At 34.1% G+C, this 22,735-nt stretch overlaps 2 protein-coding genes across 6 annotated transcripts in view; one reads left to right on the top strand and one right to left on the bottom strand.

The window, feature by feature from the left end:
• The window catches only part of ANKS1B (ankyrin repeat and sterile alpha motif domain containing 1B), a 1,075,523-nt gene that overhangs the window by 296,223 nt on the left and 756,565 nt on the right, over nucleotides 1-22,735 (top strand). For all 5 annotated transcript variants that reach the window (XM_047066127.1, XM_047066126.1, XM_047066125.1 and 2 more), the window contains exon 9: nucleotides 1,271-1,414. In XM_047066127.1, coding sequence (XP_046922083.1) covers nucleotides 1,271-1,414 — 144 coding nt within the window. The remainder of the gene's footprint in view (nucleotides 1-1,270; nucleotides 1,415-22,735) is intronic.
• On the bottom strand, nucleotides 5,303-6,744 carry GARIN6 (golgi associated RAB2 interactor family member 6). The gene is made up of 2 exons (XM_047066140.1): nucleotides 6,130-6,744; nucleotides 5,303-5,416 (listed from the first exon to the last, which is right to left on the bottom strand). The coding sequence occupies exons 1-2, from the start codon at nucleotides 6,742-6,744 to the stop codon at nucleotides 5,303-5,305; spliced, it is 729 nt and encodes a 242-aa protein (XP_046922096.1).

Raw genomic sequence — 22,735 nt, 5'->3', positions numbered from 1 at the left:
TTTAATTTTTTCTGTATATTTATTTTGGTCTCTATTAAAGGCTTCCTTCAAATGTGTGATGGTGCTTGGATTCTTGTTCATATTTACCTAAAAAATTAGAAACTGTTTATATGAGTGTAGTTTTTTTGAGAGATGGGCTTCATAGTAGGATTTAAGGCATAGACCCCTATCATTTTACTAGGTACCTATAGATCTTTTTTTCTTGGGAGGTCAATTTCTACAGAGGGGAGTACATTCTCATCTCCTACCTACTTGGGGGATATAAACCTAGCTGCCATGTTCTTTAAGGCAAATGTAGGCAGACCCTGGGGTAGGTTGGGAGTCTACAGCTACTAGATATTCAGTTAATTTATTTGTTTTTACAGACACCCCTCTGTTCACTGTACATGGATTGTTAGAATTCATAATCCGTTGCTTCAATCTCACCAGAAAATAAACCTCCAATTTCTTGTTAGTGGTGAAGGTTTAGTTTCTTGGCCATTTGAGAAGATGGGTCTAAGTGTCTCTTTCAAATATAGAATTCTTAAGCCCTTTTAATGGTGTCAAGTCATACCTGGACATGCTTCTTATTCCTCCTCCTTGCCAACATTTTGTTTTCAGTTTTCTCAAGTTTGCTAAATCAGGTAATACCTACCCATTTCTTTATCATCTCTTAAAATTTTCTTGTTATTGCTCTTCTAATCTTTTTCCTGTTGTCCTTGTCCTTATGCTTTAGACCATTTTTTACAAGCCCTTTTCTGTCATTTTAATGGGATTTGGGAAACAGCAAAAGTAAATATGCAGGTTCAACATGGAAATCCCACTATTAATTTAAAAAATATTACCCTTATTACACGTATAATATAAAGTTTTATGAAGTTCATTTTTTTGAAAAGAAGACATTGTGAAAAAATGGGCTTTTTAGCAATTCCTGTTTCAGTAATGTATCTTCCTGCTACTCATCTGATTGCATTTAGAAATCATAAGATTTTTCTCATTTGTTGCTATTGAGATATTTTCTTGGGTCATTTTCATGTCCTGTTCTTCATTATGAACCTTTTGTATCCTATCCTTTTTCATCCGTTTTTTCACTTTCAATTTTTTTAAACATTCAGGTTGAATTATGCATGGTTTTTGCTTAGTCACATGGCATAGCCACATAACTATGGTGAATATTAAGCTGATTTTGCTTGCTAACATACACTATAAGAAATTAATATAATTTAATTGATATTAAGATATCTAAATAACATTGATATAATATATTGGTATAATATACATTTAATTTCAGAGGACTTCATCTACAATAAATCTGTCACCAGGAGAAGTGGAAGAAGATGATGATGATGAAAACACTTGTGGGCCCTCAGGACTCTGGGAAGCATTAACTCCTTGTAATGGATGTAGGAACCTTGGCTTCCCAATTCTTGCACAGGTAACAGTTTGCTTTTCTTAAGATATAATAAAACACCAAAATAGTTTATGTTTTTAGGGAAATCTTTTCTCTCTTCCTGGAAATCCAATTACTATCTTATTCACCCTGTAATTTTTCTTCATTTAAAGGTCAGTAAGATGTTTATCTAACTTGCTGTACATGTATGCATATGCAAATACATATTTTACATCATTTTATGTGGTGGTTTTATTTTGATCATGATGCTACTTCCAGAAAAATTGAGTTGTTTATGAGGTTTTTCATATTTATGATCTAGAAACAGCTCATTTTAAGGAATGCTATTTTCAAATTATAAGTTTTATTAAAATAATAAAAATTATTTACAAGGAAACATATTGGGGCTCTTTAAAAACATTGCCAGTGGTTTTTAATTTTTTAGCACAATGAAACATTGTAGAATAATGTTTTCCACTGAAGATTATGTAGTACAATCCAAAATGATACCAGAACACTAAAAACATTGACTATAATTTTGAAATCATCTCATGATTCATTAAGTCAATTTTATTCTATTGTATCACCTTCAAATTCCTATTTATGTTTTGTACCACAAGTATTTGGAGGAATTTGAGAATTAAGTAAAATTAACCAGAGTTAGGAAATTTAAAGCCACAATGAAAATACGAAAAAACACTTAATACAAAAGACAGTGTAATGGTAAAGGTATGTATGTGTAACTACTTAGTGTGTAGGTGGAAAAACAGTCTAGGACAGAAAATAATTCACAGTAATTGTCCAAGATAGTGTTAAATTTCAAAAATACTATATTCTATTTTGCAATAAGTAGAAGCAATTGTGTCCAAGAAAAAAATCATATTTTTCATGTCTTATGTCACAAATTGATCATAGCCACTCAAGTCCCATATGAATTTATTATGGAGATAATCAAATCAGCATATAGTACTTAAAGAATCTCTTCATCTTAACACGAACTATTTATAGGACTTTAAGACAGTATCCTAATCCAATCTGAATCAGAATTGTTATCAATATATACTGGACTATGAGTTCCATAATGGTAGAGACTATGTATTGCTTAATATCTGTTTCTAAGGCCGTAGTCCCTGACATATTGTCAGTATTAATAATTAGTAAAACAATGAACAATGTGTATGTTAGATGCTTTCATTTCCTCACTTAAAGATCATATCTATAAAGATATAGGAGAAAGAACAGCAAGAAACATTGGTTTTATTTTATTAATATAACCTTATCTGCTTAACGTTTACCAGTAAATTGAGTGCCTTTATCTCTTTTTTTTCCTGTTTCATAAAATAAAGTATTAGGGCTCTAAGCCATCAATAATATATGACTAGAATTTCCTTCTCTACCACCTTCCTAAACATTTATTTTTTTCATTTTATTAGGCTTGGTAGTAGGGTTGGTAGTAACTTGATTTTGGTTTACAATTTTTTTATTACTGGATACTTTTATTTGGCCATTTTCCTGTGAAGACTGGCAACTAATATTTAGTAGTTACATTTACTACAAAATGTTTCCCAGGCTGTGGCTTTTCCCCCCTTACATTGTGTGTGTGAGTGTATTCTGTGTACTTTTTCAAACTATCAAGTTCATTAAACTTCTTAGTCTTATTTTTTTGTTTAATTCACCTTATCTAGAGATAACTCTCATTCCTCTCATTATATCGCATCGTGTTTGGCTTGGGTGTTCTTCTGAAATCTCTTATTTCTGTTGTCCTATTTTTAAAACCACATGACTCAGTTTTGATATTTTTACATATAATGCATGGCAGGAGAAATCTTGATTGCATTATTTAGCTGACATGATTGTCTGCTGTTAAAAATTTATATTTTATAAAAGTATCCTTATTGGTATTTTGTTACTGCATCACATCTATAAATTTACTTGAAATGTAGTATCTTTTTTTTTTACTGTATTTAATATAATGAATCAAAAGTAGAATTCTTTTACTAATATTCTCATCTGGACTTCTAATGTTTTCACTTTGTTGGTGGACTCTCCTTTAACATATGTTATGTTTTTACAATAAAATTTAATACATTTCTCGTGACATTGGAGACATATCAAATGTAAATTTATCCTACAACTTGCAATAGCTTTGAACTCAGGATTTTCCAGGCCAGCTTCAAAATTAAAAATCTTCATAAATTTCATGAATAACAGGATTTTATTTTGAAGCTGTTTTTTTTCAGACCTGAAATATTGTGTGTGTGTGTGGGGTCATTAAAATCATTTAAATATTTAAATATTTGTGATTTTATTAAATAATAAATGATTTAAAAATCATTTAAATTATTTAAATATAGTGAGGGGTCATCAAAAAATGAGGCCTCATATGCACAGTGCTTGGCTTAATGATTTTTAAGGCCTCATGGAAAACCATTACCTTACAGTTTGGTGTAGGAGCCTTTGGGATCAGTGGAATTAGTATGCTGCTATACAAATTTCCATATACCCAGACTTTTGGATTCGAATAATATATATTTATTTCACATTTATAACCCTTAATTTAATTGGATCCAGCACATATGTGTCAAATATCTTCTTCATTCAAAGCATGGTGCTAAGCTTCAGAAACATGAGGATTATGGAAATACAGACTTAATTAAAACTATGTGATGTATTACTTTTAGAGTCTTAAATAGATTTTTTACTTGCAAAAATTAGAACATTGGCTGATCCTGTAGATCTTACACTTCTAAGATTATCTAATCTCCAGTTTTTGTCTAGATTTTAAATTGAGCTTTTATTCAGCTCAGTTTTCTGTTTTTCTAGTTTTAATATGGCATTTTATCCTTCCATTGTGACTAGATGTTATTTAGAATTCTAAGTTTTAGAATTTAAAAGGAATTGCTTCTTGTAAAAATTTCAAGAAATTTAGAATTTTAAATAACATCAAGGAATTAAAATAAAGACTTATAGAATATGTTGGGTACTTTAGTATAATTTCAAAGCAGTTAAATAATATTTAAGTTGGGCAAAGAACAAGAATAAAGAGACTGAGGAAATGAAGTTCTTTCTGTAAAGTATAATTAGTTTTTCAACATGCCTGACAATAATATCATCATCATCATCATCATCATCATCATCATCATCATCATCACTATCATTTGCTTTTGTTCCTGGTTATGTATTTAGTAAATTTTAGACTTTTTTTTGGTGAATACATATTGATGATAAATGGAGGAGGGTCTCTGAAAGTAATCTTAAACATTTTATTCTGTCATCTGCATGTAACCACAAATATCAAGTTAAGAGGAAGTTAAAGATAGTTCAGAGCCTGATAATAAATTGCCATTTGTTTTTATTACTACCTTTCCCTATTAACAGAGCATGTGTCATTAGAGCAGAGAATCTGAGTCGAATTGTGTTAGGGTGGGTGATATTTCTTTCCTCCACAGTCTTGGATAAGGTGTCCATCTCTGCACCACGTGCAGTATAGGACTTCGAAGCTATTTCCGAAAGAGTCAATCCTGCTGAGTGGAGGTCTCTGACTTCCATCCTGTTCACTCATGTAGCCTTCACTCTGCAAGATTGCAATAAAGGGTCCCTATACTGAGCTGTTAGCTGCCTTTGCAATGGGCTTGCCAGTAGTTTCTGTTCTTGGAATCACCATATTTATTCTGCCCTCTGGGAAGAGGCCAGTATCTCCTACTGATGTGCTGGAAGTACCCTCTCAAGACAAGAAAGGCTTGCAGCCCTTGCTAACAATAGTATTAAGACATGTTGAATGCACCCATTGTGGCTATTCTAGCTGTGCTTCCTCCTGGATCTGTAAAGGCTGCTCCTGTCGCCATCCCTGCCCTTTTATCAAATGCTATAGGCTTTGTGACTGCAGAAGTATGTGAACTCTTGAATGCAGTATGTGTGGGAAGCTTGATGAATTCATTCCTCCCCAGCATAACCATAATAGGTGGTCCCAAACACTGTAGGGTGCATGTGAAGAGTCTTGATGCCAACTTGATCTTGATCCCTTCCATAGACATGAATGACATTTGCCTGTGGGGGAAGACAAACAAGTGAAATAAAGAAAGTGAGGGCAGAAAGGTCTGTTTCTTTTATTCCTATAGCTAAACAACAGGGGCTTATGATAAGAATTTTGAGGTCTCAATCCAATCTCCCATTTGTTGCAGGAATTACCCTCTTTAGTATCTCTACAATGACCATGATGATCATTCCAGTTTTGCTCATACAATTCCAGTGCCAGTGAGAGCACTGTTATAATTCACCAGTGAATATCCTCATAGACTACTTTTTATACCCTTATGTTAGTATTTCTTCTGGCCAAGTGGTATGCACTTTAATATTCTGATAGCTACTAAACATGCACACAAACACATCCCTCTGCCACTGATGTATGCAAAATCAGTACATGGCGGTAGAGGCATTACATCCCACAACATATCAGCCTACCTGGATGTAGCAGTGTATGTTCAAGAATAGATGGTCAGGATGCCACACATGGCGACACAGTATTGGATATGAAATTAAGAGTTAAGGAAGCTAAGGAAGCTCTGAAATACAGCCTTGGGGAACACTCTGGAGCACTCCCCAATGTGACATGGCCTACAAATGGAGGCTCTTGTGGCCCTGAACCATCTACATGCAATGCATTTTCTAGGTAAGCCTCAGTACCAATGGCTCTGCAGGACTTTCATCTCTTCTCCTTCAGCACTCTGCCCCCATCTTTTAGAGTCTTTGCGCAGACTTACCCCTGGGCTCTTGTTCTTCTCTTCAAACCCAGTTATGTCCAGGGTGTTCCCAATTGGGATGGCCTGGGAACCACTGTAAGCCTCTACTGGTGGTCTCAGAATGTAAACGAGGTTTTCCCAGTGGACAAAAAGATCTCTTGTGTTGGAAGGGGGACACAACTGAAGGTAAAAAGAGCGGCCAGTGGCAAGCTTCAGGTGGAGCTGTTGCTTTTTACCATTATGGATGGATATCGTTACAAACTTCAAGGGAAGCAGCCTGGTTAGCTCTAAGATCTGTGTAGGCTTGTAACCTTTTTCCAGGGTGGCAGGGCCATATCTGTTATAGTCATCACACATAGCAGCTGGTCGGGCCAGCAGCATGACATCAGGTAGTGTGAGGTGGGGGCTGGTGCGAACGATGCCCACAGTTACCATTCGGGCACGGTTGTGCACATCAATCACTTCTCCTTTTTTGCTGACCTGTATAAAGTCACTCTCAAACATTGGTGCATACTTGAATATACTATACTCCCCCTTGTACAGTTGTTGCTGCAGTTTCCCCATGGAGGTATTAAACATACCCATCGCAGGGCTGCTTTGGGCTGTGTAATGTGGTAACTTAAATTGGCTGTTCATGGCTATTTTTTGCCACGACAGCTCCTAGGGGTCCTCCACACCTTACCACACTTTGCAGGGTGTCCTCTTTCCCTGGTTTCTCTAGCAAGTGGGCTAGCAGTGGTCTTCTGCAGGCTTTTTTGTCTCTGAGCAACTGAGAACAGGGTGGGGGTGCTAATTACCAATTTCTCAGTGCTAGAGACTATTGTATCTGCACCATACTGCGCTCTACCTAGAGAATGGAGATGTTGGGGTGCACAGATGCCAGGGCCCCAGTAGATGTTACCATATGCAGATGTTGAGGAGTAGAGGTCAGGGCTCCAATAGATGTCAAGGTGCACAGATGTTGGGACCCCAGTCGATGTCAGGGTGCACAGATGTGGAGGCCCACAGAGGTTAGGCCCCAGTAGATGCTACAGTGTGCAGATGTGGAGAAGCAAGAGATCCAGACCCCAGTAGATGTCAGGGTTTGCAGATGCCGAGGCACGTAGATGTTGGGGTTCCAGTAGATGTCAGAGTGCACAGATGTTGAGGCATGCAGATGTTGGTATTCACTTGGAGTGGGGAGGGGCCTCCTCTTGAGCCTGACACACTGGTTCACAATAACCTTTGCTCTTTTGGATTCCACAACTCACCACCAATTGTATTCGTACTGCTCCTCTCCTCCCAAACCTAAGCCTCCACCTAGGCCTAAACCACCCTGAAGGACCCCTTATGTCCTCTCCTGCCCATTGTGACCTGTGCTTACCCCACACTCCTTTGTCTCTGTCGCCCAACAGCCCCTCCCTCAGAGAAAGGACACTGTCCTCTCCACCTCACCCCACCTGTGCTCAGTACCCCACCCTGCTTGCCACAGCTCAGCACACTTCCCTCCCCCAGGGATCTCCCTCCCCCATCTATGGATCTTAATACATATTGGCAAATTGGTTTCAAAAAGTTTTAGGTAAAGTTTCTGTTATACAGAAAATATACACGTTCTCTTATCCAGTTTTGTAGCCAATTAGAACTAATTGTAGACAATTTACTTCAAAGAGAGAATCGGACAAGTTGGTAAATAGGTTAGTACAGGGTGTTTATCAAGGTTTATTGTTGCAAAAAAAGATTATAAACAAGATTAATATCTTACAATAAGGGTTTAGTTAAATAAATTATGGAGCATTCTATGCTAGAATACTCTGCAGTCATAAAAATCATTATGCAGTTCCCTATTTGACATGAAAAGATTTTTTTTTCTTAAAAAGAGCAAAGCAAACATTTCAAACTACATAAATTGTGGTCCAATTTATGTAAGATCATCTGTGTGCATGTTTGCATATGAGGGTATGTTCAGTGAAATGTTTAAAGTGCTTATCTCTGGGTGCTGTAATTTTTATTTTCTTTACACTTTATATTTTTATTAGGATAATTATTATTTCTATTAGTGGGAAAAATAAAAATATTTTTATTAACAATGTCTATTTTTACAGCCACAATAAATTTTATGTTTTGATACACCCTCACATTGCTGATGAGATATTTAAACTTTTTCCTAGACATCTGTATTCTGACTTTACAGTGAAAAGAGCCTTAAAGATTACATTTATGATCTGTCCTTACCCACTATCAGATTGTATGTGTGTGTGTGTATATATATATATATATATATATATATATATATATGTGTGTGTGTGTGTGTGTGTGTATAAACTCTGAGAAATTTTGCCAACTATTATAAATGTTGTCAATTGAATAAGATTAAAATCTCTCTATTGGCATGATGGTGTACATAACACACACATACACATACATATGAAAAGCCATAGTTTTTGAGACTTTAGTTTTTTCTGTAGGTCAAAACAAACATTTTTCTTCCCTTCATATTGAAATATCTGGTTATTTCTGTTAATATGAGTATTTTTACTTTAAAAAGAAGATTTTCACGTATCAATAACAATGTTTACTGGCCTGTTTAAGGTCTGTATGTCTTAATTTCTACTTTATGTTCATATTAATTATCTTATAATTAGAAAAATCAATAAGCCTAATATACATTTAGTAATCGAACTAACATTTTAAAGATATTGCACTAGTTTTGGTGTTTTTTGAAAAGAATAAGTAACAATGGGCACTATATAATTTAATTTAGATGCTTTAAAAAAATTAAGTGAAGATACACCTGTTTTCTTAAAAGCACTTTTATGCCATGCACATGTATTAGCAAGATATTTATCTTAGGGTTCCATTAGAGCATGAGTTAATTGCTTTGTCTCCAGGGAAATAAGAAACTATAATACTTATAGGGACTATGAACTTTCAGAAAATTTTCCAAACCAGTCATTAGTCCAACAACAGTAGAACTGCTATTAATCATCCTGATGATCATGATGTGTAGCATTCTGGAAAATATCTCTAATTTTCATTAGTCTGATATAGTTTATCAGACTCCCCTAGCAATTTAGAAAAATACCTTATTAATATTTGCCTCAATATTTAAGAAGTTCAGATGGCTAAATAAAAAGCTACCTAAACCTGAGATTAAGGAATTCTTTTTATGAGAATGCATCAGCTTTCTTTTTTCTTTTTTTAATGTTTTATTTTTTATTTTAGAGAAAGAGTGAGAGGGGAAAAGAGAGAGAGATTAGAGAGAGAGAGAGAAAGGGAGTGAGAGAGAGAAAGAATCTTAAGCAGCCTCCACAGTCAGCACAGAGCCCACTGCACTGAGGGTCTTGACTCCGTGACCCTGGGATCATGACCCGAGCCAAAATCAAGAGTCAGATACTCAACTGACTGAGCTACCCAGGTGCCCCAGGAATGCAGTAGCTTTTTTTCAGGCTTGCTCTTAGAACAGATTTCCATGCAGTTCAGCATTAGATATTATTAAAATAAGTTTATTCTCACTGTCCTCTACATTAGAGTTTGTGTCATCTAGTAAATCATTTAACTTCCCGAGGTCTTATTTTTCTCATCCTTGAAATTGAAATGATTCGTTAGGTATCTTTCAGCTTGAGAATAGTTATGATTTTTATTATAGGGGTTTAACTTTTTCTGCCTGTAATGAAGCTTCTATGTACTTTGGAAATACTCCAAACAATAATAATTAGTCGAGGAATTATTCAGATCTCAACAGCTCTGGGAATTGTATGATTCAATATACAATCTTATTCTGTTGCTGAACTTCTTGCTGAAACTTTCAGAAGAATCAACATTCAAAATGTAAAAATGACAAAATATTACCTCAGTAATTTGGGCAGTGAATGAGGGGAGTACTTAAAACAATGTAATTGAACATACGGGTTAAACATTTTAGATACAATTTAGTTAATGAACATTGTTTATCTGCTGTGGTAGGCAGATTAGTTTCCCCAAAAGATTTCACATCTTGATCTTCACAACCTGACTCTGTGACATTACATGGTAAAGGAGCTTTGCAGATGCAATTAAGTTCAGGATCTTGAAATGCGGAGATACCATGGATTACCCACATGGGTCCAGTGTAATCACAATGGTCTTTATAAAAAAAAAAAGGGTCAGAGTCAGAAGGATAAGTGATGATGGAAGCAGAGGTTGAGCGATACAACCACAAATCAGTGAATGCAGGTGGCCAAAAAGCAGGAAGTGAATTCTCCTCTGGAGCCTCCAGAAAGAACAAGCTCTGCCCAGTGAAAATCATTTTGGACTTCTAGATGGATTATACTCAGAACTTGACCCATACCTACTTAGATGATGAGATTTGGGACTTTTGAGCTGATAAGATTTAGAGGAGATTCTGAGTTTAAATTGATGCTTCAATGGGTTGAGACTTGGGAGAATGTTGAGATGGGGATGAATGGATTTTGCTGTGGATGAATGTGATCTTTGGGGGGATGAAATATAATAAATAATAATGTCCCCCTCTCTTTATAAATGTCCATGTTCTAATATCTAGAAACTGTGGATATGTTAACTTGTGTGGCAAAAGGGACTTTGCAGATGTGACTAAGGATCTTAAAATGGGGAGATTATCCTGTATTGCCTGGGTGGACCCAACATAATCATAAGGGTCCTTAAAATAGGGAAGATGATATGATGAAGAAAGAGAAAAAAAATTTAAAAATTACGTTGCTAGCTTCAAAGATGGAGGAAGGAGCTATGAGTCAAGGAATGTAGGTGGCGTCTTGAAAATGAAAAAGGCTGGAACAGATTCTCTCCTAGAGCCTCCAGAAGTAATAAGCCCTGCTGACTCCTTGATTTTAGCCCTGTAAAACTCCTTTCAGACTTCCGATCTCAGTAACTGTCTGAGATTAAATTAATATTGTTTTAAGCTACTAAGTTTGTGGTGATTTGTTACAGTGGGTAATGGAGACTAATATAGTGACTGTGGAAATTAGGTCAGTAGTAGACTTTTCATCTGTTACATACTCATTCAAATAACAGAAGCATGTTTTTTTTGTGTCTAGGCAGAAGGCATGAGATGTGGGCATTTACGAGGAATGTATTTTACCTTTAATATCAAGCATTCATTTGATCTAGGTTTTTATGATTTTATGAGTCATTTTAATGACTTAAAATAATTGGACTAAAACTTTACCATTGGAAAGTCTTCATTTTGTGTATTTTTAGGAAATTATTATCATACTGATAATGATAATAGTAATGCTAACAGTAGAAGCTAGCATGTGGGGTGCCTGGGTGACTCAGTCTGTTAAGCATCTGACCCTTGATTTCAGCTCAGATTATGATCTCATGGTTTGTGAGATAGAGCCCCACATTGGACTCCTTGCTGACAGTGCAGAGCCTGCTTGGGATTCTCTTTCTCTCTCTCTCTGACTCTCCCCATCCCTCTCAAAACAACTAAATGAACTTAAAAAAAACCCAATAATATCTGGCATTTATTGAATGACTAGCCCATGCCAGGTATGGTGAGAGGCACTTTACATTCCTATATCTCCTAAATTTCACAATTCTATAAAATATTTTCACTTAACCTTGAGAAAATTGAGTTTCAAGAGATTAAGTAACTTCCCCAAGTTTGCATATCTATAATGCTTGATCCAAACCCATGTGAATACTTTGTTAAATTAAAAAAAAGTTTTAAAGGGCCCATTTTCTCACAGTAAGCTAAATCTGCATATTGTCTACTGTTCAGTATTTTCCACTGTAGCATTTCTCTGTTGAAGAGTATATCAGTAATTACTGATGTCACTCTTTCTTAGTGTGTATTCAATTGATTTATCATCTTACATTGTGTTTCCAGGGTAGTTGATCTGTTAAATATATTTACTATTTATCTTAAAGATTAAAAAATTGTTGGCTTGATAGGAATCTCCGTTCATTTAGAATCCCTCCACATTTTTCTCTTCTTTTATACATTCATCCATGTATTTATTCTATAAATGTTTACTGACCATTTGTTACATGCAGGGTATAGAGCACGAAACAATATAAACATGCATCATGCCCTCATGTTGTTTTAAATTTTGTGCCAGGTAACTGTGAATGATATAAAATAAGGATAATATATGATTTCTGCTCTGATTAACCTTAAGATTTAGTTCAGGTCGTTATTCTGACTGCTATTTATTGGTTGTATAATCTTAGACAAGTAATTTATGCTTTGCTTCCTATAATTTAAAATGAGAAGGCTATTTTTCTGTTTATAGGATTGTTATAAAGATTTTAAAACATAAATGTAAGTTTCTGTATAAATTCCTTCCTATACAAATGCAAACTGATCTTTTTCTGTTCAGTTCTTGGTTTTTGAAAATAACAATCTGGCAATTTTAATAGGGTTTGCAGAAGAGTATGTATAGTGCAAACTAACTTCATAATAAGTGCATTAAGAGAAGAATAATATTTATTTGTGTTTCGAAAGCCAATATGTATACTATGCTAATACTATGTTAGTAGTTGTTATAGTTGTATCTAATAGTTAAATTTAATCCTTAATATTTCAGAGGGACTCTAACTTCCTACTTTATATACTTAAACATTGTTTGGATTATTTATAATAAGCAATCTAATTTTTTAATGAATGTTTTATATTTTGTGAAAAAAATAAATGCCATGAGTTGTAAAAAGTCATGCCAATTCCTTATGTCACCATGAGTCCCCATAGAATAGTTTGAAAATAATTGCATCTGTCCATCCATCTATTTATTCACCAATCCCATCCATTCACTCATTCATTAATTAATTGTTCATGTAAATCTATACTTTTCGAGACATTTTTGGTGCAGTTGTCTTTAAATTTTAAATTGCTCTTAAAAAAAAATAAATTGCTCTTTTGAGAGGATTATGTAGAGACAGCTGGAAGACACTGTGGGATGAATTGTTTGTGGATTGTCTTTGCATAATTTTTATTAATGACATCAATGATTCTCATTGTTTTAAATCACGTTTCCCTGATTATTAGTGAGAAGGAATTTTTTCCCCCAAATATTTTTCGGACATTGGTATTCTTTTTGTGTGAATTACATGTTTATTTGGCTTGCCATTTTTAATTTTAATTTTTATTTATTTAAAACAATTATTTATTTTGAGGGAGAAAGAGGACAAGTGCATGAACGTGTGTGCTAGCAGGGGAATGGCACAGAGAGGGGGAGAGAAAGAATCTCAAGCAGGTTCTCCACTGTCAGCACAGAGCCAGACACATGGCTCAATCCCATGAACCATGAGATCATGACCTTAGCCAAAATGAAGAGTCAGAAGTTCAATGGACCGAGCTACCCAGGCACCCCTAACATTTTTTATTTTTAAAAGAATTTATTTATAAATGTATTTTAATACAGCTAATCCTTGTTGTTTGTGGATTATGTACTTGTGAATGTGCCTACTTGCTGAAATTTATTTGTAACCCTCAAGTCAATACTTGTGATGCTTTCAGATCATTCATGGACATGCAGAGAGCACTGAAAATTTTGAGTCTCTTGATGCACACATTTCCAGTTGAATAGGTAAAGCTCTGCCTTCTTGTTTCAGCTCTTAAACTGCATAAGCAGTTTTCATTTTCTCAGCCTATTTAGTGCCACTTAAACAATTTTTTGTGTTGTTTGGGGGGGATTTCACTGTTTAAAATTACTCTCAGTATGGTGCTGAAGTTGTGCCTAGAGTTTCCCGGATCTCAAGAAGGCTGTGATTGATGTACCTTCTGAGAAAATATGTGCGTCAGATAAGCTTCATTCAGGCATAAGTTGTAGTGCTATTGGCTGTGAGTTGTGTTTATTAATCAAAAAATATATGTTGAATAAATTATCTTTAAATAAAAACACATATCTAACAAATTATATATTGATCAGTTGATGAAAATGCTGTGACCAAAGACTTGCAGGTACCTAACCCTGTATTACTCCTAAGAGCAGTGATTCAGTATTTGCTAATTCAGTGGTCATGGTGACTTTGTGAAACAAAACTACTGTGAAAGTGAGAATTCACTGTATAGTCGAGATATCAAACTTTGTGAAAAATATTTCAAAACAATGTTTCCTCAATTTGTTGCTTGCCCTTTAACTTTATGTTTCTTTTTTTGTGGTGCAGAAGTTTTCATCTTCATGAAGCCAAGATTTTAAAATACATTTATTTAACACTTCTGCGTTTTGTGTCTTGTTTAGGCTGACCTTGACCAACTCCACAATCATAAAAATAGTTTGCCATCTTTTCTTTATGTGAAACCTTGGTTCGTGAGCATAACTCATTCTGGAAACATGTTTGTAATCCAAAGCACTTGTATATCAAAGCAAATTTCAAGAACCATTGGTTCAGTTGTAATCATGTGATGTTTGGTGTCAGGTACTACTCGTATTGCAAGACGTTGCTCATTTATGAAGTTAAAATTTATTAGGAATGCTCATCTTGTGGAACACTCACAGAGCAATTTACTCACAATCCAAAGTTTTACTGTATATGTGTATTTTATATATATATGTATTTACATAGTAGTTTCTTTACCTGTGATTTTGCTTGCTGTGGTTTCAGGTACCCACAGTCAATCACAGTCCAAAAGCAGATGATACTCTTTCAGATGGACTTGTTAGAAGGTCAATAATAGCCTAACACTTATGTCACAATGCCTGCATCATTCACCCCACTTTATTTCATCATGTAGGCATTTTATCATCTCACATCATCACAAGAAGGATGAGGACAGTACAATTAGGTATTTAGAGAGAGAGATCACATTCACATACCTTTATTATGGTATGTTGTTAAAATTGCTCGAATTTATTACTGTTGTTAATCTCTCACTGTGCCTAATTTATAAATTAAACTTTATTATAGTTATGTATGTATAGCAAAAACCATAGTTTATATAGGGTTTGGTACTATCCATGGTTTCAGGCATCCACTGGGCATTTTGGAACATATGCCCTGTGGATAAAAGGGAACTACTATATGTATGTGTGTGTGTGTGTGCGTGTGTGTGTGTGTGTGTATATATATATATATATATATGTGTGTGTGTGTGTGTATATATATATATATATATATATATATATATATATATATAATTTGGGGGTGAGGAGGAACCCAAGATAAATTATAGAATTAAAATACATATATATGTATAAATAAATACAATGTATAAATAATATATAATATAAGTGTATAATTATTAACTATAATATAAGTGTATAATTATTAACTTTGGAGAGATATACAAACAAACTTATCTGTATAAATAAACACACACACACATATATATATGTGTATTTTTAATTCTATAATTTATCTTGGATTCTTCCTCACCCCCAAATTAATAATTAGTTGTACCAGCACCATTTATTAAATAGCCTAGCCTTTTTGTTTTGATTTTAAATGTTATATTGCATTCATTTCCCTTTTTAAATTTTTTTAAAAATTGTGGTAAAATACCCATAACAGAGATATTGCAATATTAGCCAGACAGTACAGTGATGTTAAGTTTATTAACATCATAGTTTAATCATTCTCTAGAACTTTTCAGTCGTGCAAAGCTGAAATTCTGTGCCCATTAAACAATAACTCCCCATTTCTTCCTACCTGTAGCGCCTGGCAACTACCATTCTGTTTTCTATATCTATGATTTTTACTACTCTACGTATCTCAAGTAAGTGGAATCATCTAGTATTTGTCTTTTTGTGACTCAATTCACTTAGCCTAATGTCCTCAAGATTATCCATGCTTTAGCATGTGTCAAAATATCCTTTTTAAAAGCTGCATAATATTCCATTGCATGTATATATCACATTATGCTTATCCATTAGTTTATCAGTGGATACTTGGGTTACTTCCACCTTTTGGCTCTTGCAAATAATGTTGCTGTGAATACGGATGTGCAAATACCTCTTTGAGACCTTGCTTTCACTTATTTTGGACATATACCCTGAAGTGAAATTGCTGGATCATATGGTAATTTTATTTGAAATTTTTTTAGGAACTGACATGCTGTTTTCCATAATGGCTGTAGCATTTCACATTTCCACCAATAGTACCCAGTGCCCAAGGGTTATAATTTTTTCACATCCACATCAATACTTTTATTGTATTTTATGTTCTTTTTTTTTTAAATAGTAGCCATCATAATAGGTGTCAGGTGACATCTCATTATGGTTTTGATTTGCGTTTCTCTAATGATTAAGTGATGTTGAGCATCTTTTCATGTGCTTATTTATTGGCCCTTGTATATCTTCTTTGGAGAAATATCTTTTTAAATTCTTTATTTTAAAAATTGGACTGTTTCTTTGTTGTTAAGTTGTAGGAGTTTTTGGTATAGTCTGGATATTAATTCCTTGTCAGATATATGATTTGTGAATATTTTGTCCCTTTTCATAGATTGCCTTTTTATTCTGTCAATTGTGTCCTTTGAAACACAGAAGTTTTAAATTTTGATGTAGTCCAGTTTATTGCTTTTGCCTTTGTTGCCTATACTTCTGGTTTCATATCCAGGAAATTATTGTCAAATCAAATGTCATGAAGATTTCACCCATTTTTTTTCTAAGAGTTTTATAGTTTTAGATCTTACTTCCTGAGTTTTTGCTAGGAAAAATGTCAAATTTAGAGATTAATTAGGAGAAAATTGGTGTTTTTACAATATTGTATCTTCCCTCTCAGGAGTATAATATAAATTTCTATGTTTTCAAGTCCTTTTTATGTTGTTAAGTAACATCTAGTTTTTTTTATATGTAGTTTTCTACATTTAATGGTTTTATTTTTATTATTTCATATTTGTTTCTATTGTGAATATTTTTCCCATTGTATTTTCTAACTGGTTTCTGCTAGTAGATAGGAAAGCTGTTAACTTTTCTACCTTTTTTTTGTCATCTTAGGAATCACACCATGGTTTATATAAATATTCAAGTTGATTTTCTGATTAGGAAATTATATAACCTGCAAATAATAGCCACTATGTCTCTGAATCTTCAATCTTTATGATCTTTTGATTTTTTTTTCTCTTATTGAATTGATTGGACCCAGCATTACAGCATTAGATAATGATAGTGTGGACTCATCAGTCTAGAAACTAAACACCGCCATATATGTTTAAATAGTATCTCTAATATGACTCCTCTAAGTGTTATTCCATCTCTGTTCTTTCTCCTAGAGTTTTGGTTGTGGGCATAAGTTTTAGGATCTCAATTTTATTTTGTGTGCACTATATGTTTAGTTTCTATGATAGTAAAGGCCTTTAACATTATTACTAAAATATCACTTGACATATTATGTTAATTTTCTAGTTATATAACTGAGCACTTCTATATTAATGTTTCATATTTGCCTATAAATCTTTGATACCTATCACAATACCTGCTTCATAGCAGGTATTCAATAACTATTGAATGTGTCACACACTAGAGTGAATCTCAAGCTTACCATATTTCTAAATAATATATCTCAATTCCTGATTGATCAGCTTTAAATGATGTATCTTATTTCTCTGTGAGTAAGGATTTTAGCTCACTTATATTATCTCTGTCTCCAATCCTTCTACATATGTTTGTTATTTTTTATGATAAATTTTAGGTGTGTGGTTTTTTTGGTTTTTGTTTTTTTTACTGGTTAGCTTGGTGACTTCAAATAATATTATACTTAAAGAAGTTTAAATAATACTTTTATATTTCTATGTTATGTTTCATCAACTTTAGGCAGTATTTCTTGACTTGTTTAGATAATACTTTTATATTTCTGTGTTATGTTTCATCAACTTTAGGCAGTATTTCTTGACTTCCTATTTTGGAAAATTAAGATATTAGCTCCTGTGTTCCTTTTTTCATGTTTCCTCCCCTTCTTCACCTGCTACCTTATAGACTTATAGACTGTCATGCTTGTTCACATTTATGTTCTATCCTGTGTCACTGGCCAAGTTTCCCATATTTTGTTCATAGGCTTACACTACAAAATTTTAGCGAGTGAATCACATTTACATATTTATGTTTACAAATAGCATGCTGAAATTAAATTTACTTTTCTATCAAGACTCAAGGTCCAGAGGAAGGAGAATATATCTAGCATTAATATTGAATGATTTATCTTTCTTCTCCATTCTATCATTTGCCATATCTTGCCAGCATGTACATTTTTTTAATCTATTTGACTATGATATTGATTAGATTCACCTCATAAGCTCTATAGATGTTCTGTTGGTCATTTTTTGATCTGCACTTTTTTCTGAAGCCTCATGGCTTGAATTTCTTATGTCATGCAGGCTGAGTCATATAGCTGATATTTTAGAGAGGCTCTAGAGTCCAAAACCTTAGATCCTAGTTTATTTCAGCTGCTCTTTAGGTTGAGGTCTATATGCCATTGCTTGGTTCTGCAAATTGGTACTAGAAATGTGAGCTGAGACCAGAGTGGGTAATTACCTAGTGGTTGCTTTCAATGGGAGTTGCATAAATTGGTACCCTGAAAATCTTGGTACTCAAAATTTAAGTTTTTTTTTTTAATTAAAAAATATTTTAGAGAGAGAGAGAGGCAGACTGCAGAGGGAGAGAGAGAAAATCTTAAGTAGGCTCCATGCTCAGCACAGAGCCTGATGTGGGGCTCGATCCATCACTCTGGGATCATGACCTAAGCCAAAATTGAGTTAGACATTCAACCGACTGAGCCACCTAGGTGCCCCTCAAGTTTTAAGTCTTGATAATATCATTTTGTGTAGTTTGTTAAAGTCCTGAATGTGATTTGTTTGATACTCACACTCAGTACCTCTTTTCAACATTTATTAACTCACCCATGCATAGTAGGTACGCAGTGAATATTCTTGTCATGCCTTTCAAACCAAAAAGACATATGGAGTCTATATGCAGATTAAGAAAGGGAATGAGTAAGAAAATAATATTTTCTTTTGAAGACCTTCTCTGAGAAAAAATGATTGTATAACTGGGAGAATTCCTTGGGTTGAATGTATTGTAAGGAGGCATACTTGATGCCCTGTACAGCATTTCACACAAGCAGCATTATAGGTGAGAAAACCAAGGTGCAGAGAAGTCAATTAACTTGTTTATGGTGAAAATTATGAAGTAGCAGGGGTAAATATTCCAACTCAGGTCATTTGGACCTAATGCTCAGAACCTCTCCTTTTTTTTTTTTTTTATCTCTTTAGCATTTGATCATGCCTTCTAAGAAAAGAGTTTTGTTCACATTTACGTCTTCAGATGTTCCTTCAACGATAGTGTGGAAATGGGTTGACTGGGACTCTCCTCCCTTGGAAAAAGGGATATCTGATGATGTCAGAGATATCAGCTAAATGTTAATGGATCTTCATTTCTATTAGCAGAAGAATTAATAAAAATTTCCTTTAATGAAGGCTTAGTGTGTCCATCAAATTCTATTTTGACTTATTCTGAGTTTGATCTTAGCTGCAATTAGGAATGAATTCTATATTTATATTTAGAAATATATTTCATATTTCCCTATTTTTCTCTGCTATTTTAATTATATAGGTTATTCTTTCTTACTTTTTCTGCCTGATACTGCATTGTTTAACTAATGAATATCTGCTGCTTTCATTTTTAAAGGTGGTTCCTTTTCATATACGATGGAAGTACAGCTAGGGTTTTTAAAAAATGGAAATAGCTTGAGATAATCAAGAGAGTCAGGTAGAGCTAAGTTTTACTTAGCTTTACAACTTACTAGGTATATGTTTTTGGTAACCTGTCAATAGTTTTTCATTATTTTTAAAAGAGGGAACTTGTACCTACCTTGTAGGGTGATATGAAAATTGGAGAATGGGTTTAAAGCACATAGAACAATGCCAGACCCATATGGTAGTCATTATTTTTTTTTTTTGCTCTCTTTAAAAAATATAAACTATTATATCTTTTAAGAAGTTATCCAGTCTCTGCTTGAATATCTACATGGATGAAAGCATGTTCTGTAAGTTTCCATGTCTAACAAATATAAGCTGTGGAATTTCAGAAATAAATCACCTTGAGTATTAATTTCATCATTTGTAAAATGAGGATAATAATAGTACCTACCCCCTAGGCTTGTGGTGAGGAATAAATGACATATATTGCTTCTATTAAGTGCTTACAATTGGGTCTAGCACTCAATAAATACTCAATAAATGTTAGCTCATAGTATAAATACTAAGAGTAGAGCACTTACAAATATATTACAGCCCGAGTCACCACTGCATTTTTTTCCACAGCAAAAGTTGTTCAAGTTCTTACTTACATGTGATGATTGACTATAATGTAATGTGAACTTTTAACTTGGTTTGATGAGGCTACAGCCTTATAGGGAGCAACCCATACTAGCCACCTACTAGCTTACCTATCCTTGTGGTTCCATAATAAATATTTGCTGAATTAATTGTCTCTGGCAGGGATCTGCACACTCTCTGTAAAGGGTCAGATAATAAATATTTTAAGTTTTAATGCTATATGATCTCCATCACAATTACTCAGTTCTGCCATTGTAGCATGTTTTCACAATATGAAAATTTATGGTCATGGCTGTGTATTAATTAAACCTTATTTATGAAAATGGATAGTAAGCTAGATTTTTGCTGAAGTTTACTAATCTCAGGTCTATGGAATAAAGAAATTAGATCCTTAATACTTATAATAAAATTCATATAAAATCGTTCTATTTGGAAATATTTTCAGGTGAGAAAATGTTTTATCCTGTACAGAAAAAAAATGGAAGTGAAGCCTAGAGAAATGGCAAAAATGAACCCACAAAATGCATTCTCTGTGCATATGTAACAAGACTCCAAAGTTTAGCAAGCTAAACTTTTAAGCTCTACAGCACAATTTCACAGAGATTATTTTAGATATTCAGCTTAAACACATTTCTCAGCAACTGAAACCAGATTAGTGTTGGTATAGAACAACTCTGGACTTTTTTAGAAACTATTTTTTTATTTTTTTGAAAGTTTATTTAGTATTTTTGAGAGACAGAAAGAGACAGAGTGCAAGTGGGGGAGAGGCAGAGAGAGAGGGAGACACAGAAGCAGCAGCAGGCTCAGGCTCTGAGCCATCAGCCCAGAGTCCAAAGCGGGGCACGAACCCATGAATGTGAGGTCATGATCTGAGCTGAAGTCGAACACTGAACCGACTGAGTCACCCAGGTGCCTCTAGAAACTAATTTTTAAATGAGATGTATACCTTCTGTGGTATATCAGATGGGTACTTCTTCCAAATGCTAGCATGCAACCCGTTGCTACAAAACTGTTAATTCTATAGGCTTTAAGGTTCAATTTAAATGCCACTTCCTTCCTACAGTTTTATTTAATGCTCCCCTGCCAGAAACAATATCCTTCCTCTTAATATTCAACTAACTTATTTTTGACATCTGTGTTTTTCTTCCTTTTATTATAGTTATTTATATAGTTATCTGGTATCTATTCTTTTAGATTGTGAGCTGCCTGAAGGCAGTATCCGTGTCATAAATATTTATGTTTTCCAGCACACTGTGCTTTATGCCTTGCATGCTGTAGGCATTCAGTCTATGCTTGTTTTCTGAATTTTTCTTTCAGTGTCTGTAGGGAGATATGCTGTAATGATGTAAAAAGTATTCTCTCTGGCAATCTGAGTTCTACTTCTGACTTGATCACTTGCTAACAATATACTCAACTTCTCTGAATCAAGGCTCTGTTTCCTCATCTATAAAATAAGGATCATTCCAACACTGCATTATTTTGTGAGGATTAAATGAGTTGACAAAAGTGCCTAAACAGAAAACCTGAGCGCATAAAACATTAGCCTTTATTATATCTAATGGATGTATTAAATTTCTTTTTATTTTATTTTATATTATGATATAAATATTCTAAAAATGAGTAGTTAATACATTAATAAGTAAATGTCAATGATGTGAAAAAGGCAGATAACATCTCTATTGAGTGTGAATTAAAGAGATGTTATTATGTTGTTTTCTGCATGTGTCAACAAATATTTTACCCAGTTCTTTTGACAGTTACCATTGTAGCAAAAATAAAGCTATATTTAATTTGAATGAATTCTTATAAGGAATTTTATTTCTTGCTGTGATTCTGTGGCCAAATTAGGACTTGTTTCTGCTTATTAGGCTCCTGCCTTCTGAAAATAGGTAAAATTAACAGCATTTATAAGAGAATTTATAGAAAAGGAAAAGTGGTGTCCATTATCTTTTTATAGCCTATTAATGACTAGTGCATATTTTATACTGAAAAGATGAGACAGCCTTAAAGAGATGAAAAATATCACTAACCTTATTCTTTTCTTTATTTCTGGCGTGTTTATGTGTGTAGGTATGATAATGCACCATAACCCTTCTGTGAGACCCTGTAATCCAGCACTGATCAGGCTTAAGAATTTTATTTTTATATTAGTTTCAACATGAATTTTATGATTTCCTAAGTCTAACTTGTTTTCACAGTTTTTTAAAATATTTTTTTTAACGTTTATTCACTTTTTGAGAGACAGAGATAGAGCACAAGCAGGAGACAGAGAGAGAGACATAGAATCCAAAGCAGGCTGTAGGCTCTGAGCTGTCAGCACAGAGCCCAAGGCGGGGCTCGAATCACAAACTGTGAGATCATGACCTGAGCTGAAGTTGTAGGCTTAACCAACCGAGCCACCCAGGCGCCCCCACAGTT

Source organism: Lynx rufus, unplaced genomic scaffold (genome assembly GCF_022079265.1).
Source record: "Lynx rufus isolate CCGP_SWC_20201006 ecotype Redwood Valley unplaced genomic scaffold, mLynRuf1.p SCAF_7, whole genome shotgun sequence".
In the NCBI taxonomy this organism is placed as follows: Eukaryota; Metazoa; Chordata; class Mammalia; order Carnivora; family Felidae; genus Lynx; species Lynx rufus.
Note: the sequence above shows the minus strand (reverse complement) of the source record. Positions and strands in the feature narration are given on the sequence as shown.

Excerpts from the sequence above, each read along its gene's own strand:
- GARIN6 (XM_047066140.1), bottom strand. The coding sequence starts at position 6,744 with ATGAACAGCCAATTTAAGTTACCACATTACACAGCCCAAAGCAGCCCT. Across the intron at positions 5,417-6,129 it reads AGAAGAACAAGAGCCCAGGG|GCAAATGTCATTCATGTCTA; the intron begins GTAAGTCTGCGC and ends CTTCCCCCACAG.